At 45.3% G+C, this 12,940-nt stretch overlaps 2 protein-coding genes across 2 annotated transcripts; both read right to left on the minus strand.

Annotated features, from left to right (window-relative positions):
• LOC148898454 (homeodomain-interacting protein kinase 2-like) lies at positions 1–3,343 on the minus strand. The gene is made up of 2 exons (XM_088997158.1): positions 3,331–3,343; positions 1–1,525 (listed from the first exon to the last, which is right to left on the minus strand). The coding sequence occupies exons 1-2, from the start codon at positions 3,341–3,343 to the stop codon at positions 261–263; spliced, it is 1,278 nt and encodes a 425-aa protein (XP_088853284.1). The 3' UTR covers positions 1–260.
• Positions 3,344–4,640: 1,297 nt separating this feature from the next.
• Positions 4,641–12,508, minus strand: LOC148898455 (uncharacterized). The gene is made up of 4 exons (XM_088995623.1): positions 12,221–12,508; positions 9,687–9,840; positions 7,919–8,065; positions 4,641–4,946 (listed from the first exon to the last, which is right to left on the minus strand). Exons 1-4 carry the CDS (start codon positions 12,373–12,375, stop codon positions 4,677–4,679), a joined length of 726 nt encoding a protein of 241 aa, XP_088851749.1. The 5' UTR covers positions 12,376–12,508; the 3' UTR covers positions 4,641–4,676.
• Between the last annotated feature and the right edge of the window lie 432 nt (positions 12,509–12,940).

The following is a 12,940-nucleotide window of genomic DNA, read 5'->3' on the forward strand; positions in this document are numbered from 1 at the left end:
GCCCGGGCAGGCCACTTTTCAGAGTTGTCCGCCCTGGTGTCCACCAACTTTTTTCTCATGAGTTTCAGACACTGCATTCGAATTGGACGCAATGGGAAAATGCTAACGGCTCTCCATCCACACGGTCAGATGGGCGCAACGTCTACCGCGGCACCGGAGTCCGCCGTCTCACCGGAGGCAATTCCAGATCACCTTCAGACCTCCTGAGCGGAGTTGCGCTCAGCGCCCTGCAGGAACCAAGCATGCTGAGGAAACGGGGCTCAGAGATTCACCTTAGGGAAAACCACGGCCATTTTCCGTAAGGCAGACCCAATCTTTTTGGAGAACCTTCCCAGGCAGGTCCCGTTGCCGGCATGCATCTTGGCTTCCTCCCAGGGGACGGGATGGCGCGGCGTGGAGCGATCGTCGGCCGACAGGGAGTCGATCTGGGACGCCAACAACCGTTCGTCCCCTCGGCACCGCGTCTCCTCATCGGACCGTCGGTTCGCGGAGCTCTCTGACTGGCGGCCGTGAGAAAGGCAGCAACGGAAGAAAGGGTGCAGCAGAACCTTTTGGGAGTTGACCCTGAGATTGGGATCCAGGTCCAGCATCTTCTTCACCAGGCGAAGAAAGAGGCGCTCGCCGCGCGATTGTCCGGCGGCGTCCGGCGTGGCCAGCTTCAGCTCATCCAGTGAGTTGAGCGGCAGGGATCTCCCGCCTTTGGGCTGGCACCCCGTCTCCTTGGCAAACTGTTCGGGCGACTTGAGCTTCCAGCGGGGCGCCCCGTCGCACTCCTTGCGAAAGTACTGGCCCACTTCCTTGCCGCAGTCCAGCAGGTGGTCCGCCGGCTGCCCTTGGGTGTTGGCCACCAAGTTCAAAATGTCGTACTCGGTCATGCCGGGATAGAGCGGCTGTCCGGCGGCGAGCTCCACGGCCACCAGTCCCAGCGACCACACGTCCACCGTCTCGTTGAAGGGAATCCCCAGGATGACTTCGGGCGCCCGGTACCACAGCGTCTGGACGCAATCTCCCGGCGCGATGTCCGAGACGTTTTTAGCCAGGCCGAAGTCGGCCAGCTTGACTTTGAGCGGGCGCTGGCGACGGTCCACCACCATGATGTTCTCGGGCTTGACGTCCGCGTGGACCAGACCCATGCCGCTCATGTGGGACAGCGCCGTGGCCAATTGGTGCACCACGGGCCGCACTTGCTGGATGGAAAGGGCGCAGTGATGTTTCATGAACTCGCGCAGGTTCTGGTCCAGCAGTTCGAAGTTGAGGCAGATGTTCTCTTTGTGGAAGAAGAAACCCTGCCAGCGCACGATGTGGCACTCGTCGGGATCCAGGGCCCACAGCTGCTTGAGAACCGAGATCTCCTCCTTGGCGTTGTTCACCGAGTTCTGCAGGTTCTTGAACACCTTGATGGCCACCGCCGCGTTGGTCTCCGTGTTGCGGCACTTGACCACCACGCCGAAGGTGCCCTCGCCCAGGACGTCCTCCACCGTGTGGACCTCGCCCAGGGTCACCCCTTTGAACATCTTTAAGTCGTCTGCGGGCACAAAACAAAGAGCGCCGACCTGTTAAAACGCGTCGGCCATTTTCTCCAGCCGGAAGCATTTTTTGAAGCCCTGCTTCCCAATGTTCGCCGTGTCAGGTGAATGCGCGCAATGCCAAAGGACGTCCGGGAAACCGCAGCTAGCAAACGCGGCGGCGGTGGTCTGTGGCGTCAAGACACCATTCCTGACGGCTATTGTCTTTTTAATGCTATCTGCTACCGTTTCTTACGGGACTTCAACGGCAATGCTGCCCTCACTTGTTTCCAGTGGTATTGCAACGTTTGTTTTGGTTAAGAATAATAATCCATTTCATTTGTAAGCGCCTTTCAAAACTCTCAAGGTCACTTTACAGTCACAGGATAAGTTTTTATGTGGGTGAGCAGCGGCAGCCACACTCGCTAGCGTTCACTCAACCCGCTTTCTATCTACTCAAATAGATAGAAAGCTAGCCGGCTATCCAATAGTCAGTTATGTAGCTAATAGCCAGTTAGCTAGCTAGATAGCTAATAGATAGCTGGATAGCTACCTGATAGCTAGCTAGCTAAAAGATAGCCAGCTATAAAGCTAATAGCTAGCCAGCTAGATAGCTAAAAGCTAGCCAGCTAGATAGCAAGATAGCTAATAGATAGCCAGCTAGATAGGCAGATAGCTAATAGATAGTCAGCTAGATAGTTAGCCAGCGAGATAACAAGATAGCTAATAGATAGGTGGCTAATAGCCAGTTAGATTGCTAATACATAGCCAGTTAGATAGCCAGATAGCCAGTTAGATCGCTAGCTGGCTAATTGATAGCTAGCTAGCTAATAGACAGCCAGTTAGATAGCTAATAGATAGCCAGCTAGATACCAGATAGGTAATAAATAGCTCACTAATAGCCCGTTAGATAGCTAATAGCTACCCAGCTAGATAGCCAGATAGCTAATAGATAGCTGGCTAATAGCCACGTAGATAGCCATATAGCTAATAGCTAGCTAGCTAGCTAATTGATTGCTAGCTAGATAGGTAATAGATAGCTGGCTAATAGCCAGTTAGATAGCAGGTTAATAGCCAGTTAGATAGCTGATAGCTAGGCAGCCAGATAGCTAATAGCTAGCTAGATAGCTAATTGATAGTTGGCTAGCTAATAGATAGCCCGCTAGATGGCTAATAGCTAACCAGCTAGATAGCCAGCTAGCTAATAGTTAACTGGCTAATAGCTGGTTAGAAGGCTAATTCCTAGCCAGCTAGATAGCCAGCTAGCTAATTGATAGCCAGCTAGCTAATAGAGAGCCAGTTAGATAGCTAATAGCTAGCCAGCTAGATAGTTAATAGACAGCTGCCATTGAATGATAAAGATGACAGGTGAGCTAGTCAACGGTGGCTAACGTGCCAATGGCGAGCTAGCTGGCTCAAGAACGACAACCCGGATTCCTCATCGGACAACTGCTAGCATGTCCGCTATCCGTATTTCAATAGGCTTTTAGCGTTTAGCTGGCTAGATAGGAGTTCGAGTGTGGCACAATGGGGTCTGTTTTTTTCCGCTCAAGGTCGAATCACCAGCTGCGACATCGCTTGATTTCTAGCTAGATAGATAATAGATAGCTGGCTAATAGCCACTAGATAGCAGGTTAATAGCCAGTTAATAGCCTGTTTTGCAGACCGAATTTTAATAATAATAATAGCTTTCATTTTTGCCAAACTATTCTGGTGACGTGAATAAAAATGAACTTTGTCCTCCGTTGACATTGTGCACACGCCCTCGGCACGCGGATTTTAGCTAACAATGTGAACAATTCCGAACGGTGACCGTCACACCTACCGGTCTGATTCATTTTGGACATTTTGTCGCCGCCCAATCCGAACGCGACATTACAAGGTCGGCCAGGAGGTCTGACGTCATCCTTGTCCCGTTGTCGTCGTTTCCGTTGTTGTCGTCGCGCACCCGCCCCAGCTGGATGGAAACCATCGTCATCCTTTCTCTGTGACATCGCCATGCAAAGCGCCGAATCTCGCATCAAAGAATTGATGACATCGGCCATGACATCATCTGCGAATGATGTCATGGCCGCAATGCGTTTGACATGACAACGCTTCCGAGGGTCACGTGCCGATCGGACGGCGCCTTTGAGTGACGGGATCTCTTTTCTACGCTAAAAGCCTATTGAAAGACGGCTAGCGGACATGCTAGCAGTTGTCCGATGAGGAATCCGGGTTGTCGTTCTTGAGCCAGCTAGCTCGCTGGCGGTTGGCACGTTAGCCACCTTTGACTAGCTCACCTGTCATCTTTATCATTCAATGGCTGCGCGATAGCTTTTAGCATGCTAACCGCCACGGTGCAATTGAGCTACAGCTGAAGAAAATGATGTGGCGGGCCAGATTGGGCCCCCGGGCCTTGACTTTAACACCTGTGATGCTAGGGATTAGCCAGCTAGCTGAATACTGTAGAAAGAAAGCTAGCTGGCTGGATCACTAGCTAGCTATCTCAATAGATGAGCATGAAATTTCACAAATTGGATTAGCATTGGCGGGCCGAAGAAAATGATATGGCGGGCCAGATTTGGCCCCCGGGCCTTTACTTTGACACCTGTGATGCTAGGGATTAGCCAGCTAGCTGAATACTGTAGAAAGAAAGCTAGCTAGCTGGATCACTAGCTAGCTATCTCAATAGATGAGCATGAAATTTCACAAATTGGATTAGCATTGGCGGGCCGAAGAAAATGATATGGCGGGCCAGATTTGGCCCCCGGGCCTTTACTTTGACACCTGTGATGCTAGGGATTAGCCAGCTAGCTGAATACTGTAGAAAGCTAGCTGGCTGGATCACTAGCTAGCTATCGCGATAGATGAGCATGAAATTTCACAAATTGGATTAGCTTTGGCTGCCCCCGGGCCTTGACTTTAACACCTGTGATGCTAGGGATTAGCCAGATAGCTGAATACTGAAGAAAGAAAGTTAGCTAGCTGGATCACTAGCTAGCTCAATAGATGATCATGGAATTTCACAAATTGGATTAGCATTGGCAGGCCGAAGAAAATGATATGGCGGGCCAGATTTGGCCCCTGGGCCTTGACTTGGACACCAGTGAGCGAAGTGAGAAAATGAAAACATTGCCGCTTTGCATGGTGAAATGTGTATTTTGTCGCAGGTGGCGGTTTCCCTTTGGGTCAGAAGGCTTTGATGAGCACGGCGTAGGGCCGGATGGCCTTCTCCACCAGATCCTGTTCCTGCTCCTGCGTCAGGCCCTCGGGAACGGGCAGCAACCAGTACTTGTCGTCGTTGTACTTCTGGCGGAAGTCCGGGTTGACGCGGTTCTGCATGACCACGCGGTACTCCCTGTTGGTCGCTCGCGATTGGAACGTCTGCGTGTAGGCCACCGCGTCCTCCAAGTACGGCGTCGAGTACACGCCGCGACCGTACCTTTGGCCCGGACCAGGCTGGGCACCCCCAAAGCGGGAAAATGAATCAGTTCCGCAGGCAAAAAAATTAAAAAAGAACAAAATGATGATTAAAACAAATTTAAAAACATGACAAAAGAAAACTGAAATGCTCAAAGCTGCATTTTTATAATAATATATAATCATAAATTTCACTTCGAAGCGCCTTTCAAAACTCTCAAGGTCACTTTACAGTCACAGGATAAAGTTTTTTTCTGTGGGTGAGCAGCGGCAGCCATAAGCGCCACTTCAAGCGTTCACTCAACCCCGAAGTAATTCAAATAGATAGAAAGCTAGTTAGCTAGCTAGCTAATGGATAGCTAATAAAGAGGTAATAGATAGCCAACAGCTAGACAGCCAGCCAGCTAATAGCTAGCCAGATAGCTAATGGATAGCTAATACATTTTTTTGTTTTTGAGGCAACAAAAAGGTTCTCTTCAAGTAAGCCTGAAGGTGGAAACATTCAAATATAGTGATACCTCAGCTCACGAACTTGTTTCCAAGAAAGTGTTTAAGGCGAAAGGTTTGTCTTCCAAACATGCATTTCCCATAAGAAATCATTAAAATGAGAATAATCCATTCCCAGCCACCCATAAAACATAATTTTCTACGAAATAAGCCTTTAAACTACACAAAATATACCTTATTTAATGTATAATAAATGTGCTATTGTATTGTCATTAAAAAAAATAAACTGTACAGTGATACCTCAGCTTACGAACTTACAGTAAAGTCTCGTTATATCGATATTCAAGGGAGTCGGAAAAAATATCGATATAACCGGGACTATCGATATATCCGACCCTGTTTGCATGTAATTTTCTCCGTGCGTGCATAGAAATAGTATCGATATAACCGGGACTATCGATATATCCGATATCGATATAACGAGACTTTACTGTAATTTGTTCCCAGAAGGTGTGTGTAAGGCATAAAGTGTCTTCCAAACATTGATTTCCCTTAGGAAACCATTAAAAATGAGAATAATCCGTTTCCAGGTTCCAATAAAACATTGTTCTACTAAATAAGCCTTAAAACTACACAAAGTTCTTCTCACGTGACTGTAAAGTGTCCTTGAGACTTTTGAAAGGTGCTTGTAAATTAAATGTATGATTATTTTAATCTGATTGAAAACTTTTTTTTAAATCCTATCCATTTAAAAACTGCACATATGAAATTGGTATAGCACAAAAGTGCACAATCAGGTTGCTTAGTGAACATTCTAAATCGCTTCTCTCATTTCATTCTATGGTAGAATGTGTCAACTGCCCTCAGCATACTGAGTCCGTGCAATTTGGAAGCTCTTTTGCGGGGGTTTAATAGTCCAAAATTGCTTTCTCTAAGGCAGGGGTGTCAAAGTCATTTTTTGCCGCGGGCTACATTGTAGTTATGGTTTCCTCTCGAGGGCCGTTATGAATTTGGGGAAGCCATTAGAATGTTTAAATCCTTTCAAATATTACATATAGAGCACACAGCAAATTAATGAATAACTCCTTTTCAAATCTGAAGTCAAGAATAATGACTTTTATTGTGGTTGACATCCAAAAATATGAAATTTTGGCTCAGATTTTAGCAATCATCATGGAATTTAACAAGTTTGATTTGCTTTCGCGGGCCGAAAAAAATGATGTGGCGGGCCGGATTTGGCCCACGGGCCTTGACTTTGACACCGGTGCTCTAAGGGGTTAATTAACAGTGTAGTTGAAATTGACTGATGAAAAAGACTGATTTAAAAAATGCTGCGTTCTAATTTCAATCGTGTAATTCATTGCCAAAACGCATTGATTTTCTCCCTTTGTTATTGCCGACTATTATCCTTGCTGTCATTGCCTTTTTATCGAGCATTTTCATCTTTATTCGAATTTAATCGAATTGCTTGTTCTGTAGCCACGAGGGGACACAAGCCAGTGTCTTATTGTTTCGGTCCCAAGCCCGGATAAATACAGAGGGTTGTGTCAGGAAGGGCATCCGATGTAAAAGCTTGGCCAAAACAAACTTGGGAATCAAACCTCTGAAGATGGAGGACTGATTTGCTGTGGCGACCCCTGATGGGAAAAGCCGAAAGGAAAAGAAGAAGATTATCATCATCATAAAAATACATCTTATTTTATATATAATAAATGTGCGATTGGATTGTAATAAAAAACTACCGTATAATAAAGTCATTTTATTCAACTTTGTGATAGTCGTTGATGTAGTTGCCTCTTGATGATATCTGAGTGAAGTTGCCGTGCTTTCTCGACGATAATACCCCCACTCACACTGTCACCTGCTAGCTGCTTTTCATTAATCCAAATAAACAGAAGTTTTTCAACCTCTTCGATTGCCTGAGACCGTTGTTTATACAACACAGAAAAAAAAAATTCATTTCTAAGCGCCTTTCAAAGCTCTCAAGGTCACTTTAAAGTCACAGGATCAGTTTTTCTGTGGGTGAACAGCGGCAGCTACACGCGCCAGCGTTCACTCAACACCCTTAGCCACACGTAGCAATGGTCGACTTAGCATACTGGTACTGGGACGCTAAGTCACACAAACGCACGTTGGTGTTTTTGATGATCTCCTTCTTCTGCACGACTGTCATTTTCTTTTGTGTCCTCTTTGGCTCAAAACTAGCCTGCGGTGGTGTCATTTTCTGTCCCATAATAGCAAAAGTACTCCACTCGATAACAAACCACATCTGCACTCAGAGAGGGGGTGTGGAAAACTAGTCTGCCAGCCACCCTGGCGCTGTTCGACTGTGTGGTTTGGTGTTCATCCGCCGAAAACTAGTTTGTATGCCAAGATTATATGCTTGCGAATTTTATGTTTGTAAGGCAAAAAGTGCGTTCGTAAGCCGAGGTATCACTGTATTAACAGTAGCCATCAAAATACACATTTCCCAATGACAATCATGCTTCATAGACACAAAGGCGGGAGTTGATTCAACTTAAAAAAAAAAAAAAAAAAAAAAACAAAAGCGCTTGATGCCCAACCTGGTAATTGGTGACAATGATGGCCTGGGCTCCTTTCTTGGAAGTCCCGTGGTAGGACACTGGCCATTCTCCGGGTTTGGAGTAGGTGGTGGTTCCGTGGCCTCGCTCGCCCAGCCACACGTTCCCGTCCGGGTATTTATCCCAGACCTGGGGTGTGCCATTATTTGTTATTTATTTTTTATTTTTTTCGTTGTTCTTTTGACTTCAAGATGGTGCAGCGAGGGTGGCTGCCTTTACTGTATTTTGTTTTTCTACTTCTTCCTTTCCTTTCATCACTTTGCTGCTCTGAAATGTCAATTTCGCTACTGCTAGACTAATAAAGGCTCATCTCATCTAATCTTTCACATAAAGCGCACAACAAATTACGGAATAACTACTTTTTCAAATTTTAGGTCCAAAATAAAGACTGTTATTGTGGTTTCCATGGTGACATGACTCAGACTTTAGCTAGCCTCATGGAATCTCTTTTCAACGCCGAAAGCATATTGAAAGACGGCTAGTAGCGGACATGCTAGCGGGTGTCGGATGGAGGAATGCGGGTTGTCGTTCTTGAGCCAGCTAGCTCGCTGGCACGTTAGCCAGCTCACCTGTCATCTTTATCATTAAAGAGCCTCGCAATAGCTTTTAGCATGTTAACCACCGCGGCGCAATCGAGCCACGGCTGAAGAAAATGATGTGGCGGGCCACATTTGGCCCCCGGGCCTTGACTTTGACACCTGTGATGCTATGGATTAGCCAGCTAGCTGAATACTGGAGAAAGAAAGCTAGCTAGCTATCTCGATAGATGAGCATGGAATTTCACAAGTTTGATTTGCTTTCGCGGGCCGAATGGAATAATGTGGCGGGCCACATTTGGCCCCCGGGCCTTGACTTTGACACCTGTGATGCTATGGATTAGCCAGCTAGCTGAATACTGGAGAAAGAAAGCTAGCTAGCTATCTCGATAGATGAGCATGGAATTTCACAAGTTTGATTTGCTTTCGCGGGCCGAATGGAATAATGTGGCGGGCCACATTTGGCCCCCGGGCCTTGACTTTGACACCTGTGATGCTATGGATTAGCCAGCTAGCTGAATACTGGAGAAAGAAAGCTAGCTAGCTATCTCGATAGATGAGCATGGAATTTCACAAGTTTGATTTGCTTTCGCGGGCCGAATGGATTAATGTGGCGGGCCACATTTGGCCCCCGGGCCTTGACTTTGACACCTGTGATGCTATGGATTAGCCAGCTAGCTGAATACTGGAGAAAGAAAGCTAGCTAGCTATCTCGATAGATGAGCATGGAATTTCACAAGTTTGATTTGCTTTCGCGGGCCGAATGGAATAATGTGGCGGGCCACATTTGGCCCCCGGGCCTTGACTTAGACACCTGTGATGCTATGGATTAGCCAGCTAGCTGAATACTGGAGAAAGAAAGCTAGCTAGCTATCTCGATAGATGAGCATGGAATTTCACAAGTTTGATTTGCTTTCGCGGGCCGAATGGAATAATGTGGCGGGCCACATTTGGCCCCCGGGCCTTGACTTTGACACCTGTGATGCTATGGATTAGCCAGCTAGCTGAATACTGGAGAAAGAAAGCTAGCTAGCTATCTCGATAGATGAGCATGGAATTTCACAAGTTTGATTTGCTTTCGCGGGCCGAATGGATTAATGTGGCGGGCCACATTTGGCCCCCGGGCCTTGACTTAGACACCAGTGTGCTAAGCAAAGCGCTGGTGCCTAAAAAAAATGTTGTTTTTTTTTTAAGTGTTGTGCACGAATGGGAACCTTGAGAGCAAAGCGCAGCCATCCGCACGGCCTGTGGTAGACTTCGCCTCCTCGGTAGTAGGTGCACGTATCCTTCAGGTTGCTGAAATCAAAGTCGTACTGGCTGTCGAAAAACTCTTCCTCGTCGATCACCAGGCCCTCGTTACTCACGCCGCTACAAACAAACACACACAAAAAGTCCTTCTTCGGAAAAGCCCAAAAAAGATGCGTTCCCATGAAAATGTCAATTGTGGCGTTGATTAAAAAGCTATTTACAGTGATACATTGGCCTACGAACTTAATTGGTTCCCAGAAAGTGTGTGTAAATGTGTATTCCAAACATTAATTTCCCATAGGAAACCATTACAATGAGACTATTCCATCCAGATAAAACAAAATTTTTTACTAAATAAGCCTTAAATCTACACAAAATAGACCTTATTTTACGTATCATAAACGTGCTATGGTATTGTAATTAAAGAAATAAACTGTACTGTATAATAAAGTCGTTTTATTCACCTTTGTCATGGTCGATGGCTTTCTGGGTTTCTAGGCAGACACACTCGAAACTTCATTAATAGCTAGTTCCCTTGCTTGTCTTGTCTCTTCAAATTGTACACTTGGCTTGTGCGGGTTATTTGTGGAGCCTGATTGATGGAATATTTTAACCTTGCAGTCTACACTCTGCCTTTGAACTATCAGTTCAAACGAGTCCAAATTTCAATGTGTCTTCTATCCATTTTCTCACCTTTTCACTCACGGGGAATAGGACAAAAAAAGTTGGCTGCCAGTTCTAGCTCCTTGTTAGGAGTCGGCTCTCTTTGTTCACTTCAGAGATCCGGTTCCAAGAACCGGCTCGGTCGCGAACGACACCTCACTCATTGTGCTGCTCCGTGTGTTTCCCGAAAAATAGTTCCGATGCCAGGATTATATTCACGTGAATTTAACATTTGTAAGGCCTGTTTCCACAGGCTGATTAATTTCTCACATGGAGCTTTGTCGCTCTCTTCTGCCTCTTTTTTGGTGCTACATGAAGTTTTCAGACCAGCCAAGTACAGCCAAATGCATTGACGTGATGGAAGGACTGCTGCAATGTGTCCTTTTTTCGGTCAGGGGCATTCCTTCAGTGACATAACGTACGGAATCGTCATCAACTCAAAAACAAGACTTCCGGAATATTCAGCGCGAGTCTTAAAACGTAAAATATAGCTATATGCGCTGGAATCTTGTTAAAATACGCTCAGTAGAAGTCATTTGAAGCCATTTTACAAATTATGGACACAACTTGGCCGGAGACGTCGGTTGTCCTTTAAGTCTTGTCACCTTCTCGATCATCTTGGAGTACAAGTTGCAGATTTATTCCATTTTTTTTCCGTTTGTGTCGAGCAGGAAATGAAATAAATACGCCGAAAGCAAATGGATCGCAAACAATCACGAATCATTTTGGACCATTTCATCGAGGCGAATTTGCGGCCTCTAGTGGACGAAATCGAAACAATTTTCCAAAGCAGACCGGAAGTCAAATTGGAAGGATCTGACCAATTCAACCTGACGAACGAACTTCGTTTTCTTATAATTATAATAACAATAACAACAATAATAACACATTTTATTTCTAAGCGCCTTTCAAAACTCTCAAGAACACTTTACATTCACAGAATAGATTTTTCTGCGAGTGAACAGCGAGCCATTGGCGCCAGTGTTTCCTCAACCCGGAAGTGGCGGCACAGACTCCAGAAAAACTCCCAATTTCCAAACTTATATTTCTGTCATATAATAATGTTATGTTGTATATAATATTATATAATTCTCGTATAACAAATACAACGATAACAAAATTTACAACAGATTCTTTTCTTGCAGACAGTGGCGTTTTTAGGTGTTCAATTACCCTACGTGTTTCGGCGTGTACTTTCGCCTTCCGAAACATGGAAGGTAATTGTAAGGTAAACATGTAATTGAACACCTAAAAACGCCACTGTCAGAAAATAATCTTGTAAATTAAATAAGTAGACACTTAACACAACCAATAATAATAACAATAATAACAAAAAAATAATAAAAATACATTTCATTTACAAGTGCCTTTCAAAACTCAATTCTTCTCAAATGGGTGGTTCCCTTTCGCTTCTTACTTTTTAGTTCTGTTCGCTTTTGACAGTGTGTGACGTCACAGAGACGAACGACTACGCCTTCTGTAACTGGCGCCAAAATCGAGTCATTGGTTGCTATGACAACAAAAATATTAATTATTTTTGCTTGTTGTTTTGCAAAGTTGCATTTAATGTTTCTATGTGAAGCTTCATGTTTTTATTCTTCTTAAAATCGTCCTCAATATTTTATTTTGTATATTTTGTCATGATTATTTCCGGTTATGTGTCACGTGTTTCGATGTGCGAGAGAAATCGATAGAGAGAGAGTGATACCAAAGAAATTGCGACAGAGAGAGAACGATTAAGTAACGATAGCAAAGTAGAGCAAAGCCCCTCCACCCCGCACCCCAATGGTAGTCCTGCGTCAACCAGGTTCGCGTTTAGAGCGATTCGGGCACCGACCTGAGACCCATGGCGGCTGACACGAAGCCATTGACCGACATGGGCAGGGCGGAGGGCAGGGGCGGGCCGCGCCCGGACTCCCGAGCTTGGCGCGAGGTAATCGGCGCGTCGCACAGCACCGACAAAGCCTCCAGGCGGACGTCGCTGCTCAACATTTCGACGGCAACCTCTGGCGGACTCCGAGGTGCAAAAGGGCAAATGTTTTCACCTGAGCCGTCTGCCGGCCGGCCGGCCCTTCAAGATTCGCGTCTCATTAAACTAATGGGAAAAACCTGAAGGAAGGCGGGACGTCGGTACGTGGGACGTCTTTTTTGATTTCAGCAAACAAACAAACAAACAAATACATTAATAAATAACGAACGAAGGAATAAAAGAAACCAGTCAGTTAATCAACAAACGAATGAATATATGAACGAATGAATACATTGATGAATATATGCATACATGAATACATAAATGATCACATAGATGAATATGAATGAATGAATAAATAAATGAATGGATAGATAGATGTATGAATGGATGGATAAATACACGGATAATAAATAAGTAAATGATTGAATAAATGAATAAATAATTAAATGGATATTATCTATTTGCTGTCTATTAGCTGTCTGGCTGGCTATCTGGCGAGCTGTCTATTAGCTATCTATTTAGCTAGACATTATTATTATTTCTCTCTCTCTCTCTCTCTCTCTCTCTCTCTCTCTCTCTCTCTCT

The sequence above is a fragment of the Hippocampus bargibanti genome, linkage group LG05, assembly GCF_051943395.1.
Source record: "Hippocampus bargibanti isolate YZ-2025 linkage group LG05, ASM5194339v1, whole genome shotgun sequence".
NCBI lineage: Eukaryota > Metazoa > Chordata > Actinopteri > Syngnathiformes > Syngnathidae > Hippocampus > Hippocampus bargibanti.

Bases quoted from the DNA above. Each gene is read 5' to 3' on its own strand.
- LOC148898455 (XM_088995623.1), bottom strand. From the start codon at position 12,375: ATGTTGAGCAGCGACGTCCGCCTGGAGGCTTTGTCGGTGCTGTGCGAC. The intron at 8,066-9,686 runs GTTCCCATTCGT...GGCACACCCCAG, and splicing joins GGCTGCGCTTTGCTCTCAAG to GTCTGGGATAAATACCCGGA. The intron at 4,947-7,918 runs GTTGGGCATCAA...GGGGGTGCCCAG, and splicing joins TCATTGTCACCAATTACCAG to CCTGGTCCGGGCCAAAGGTA.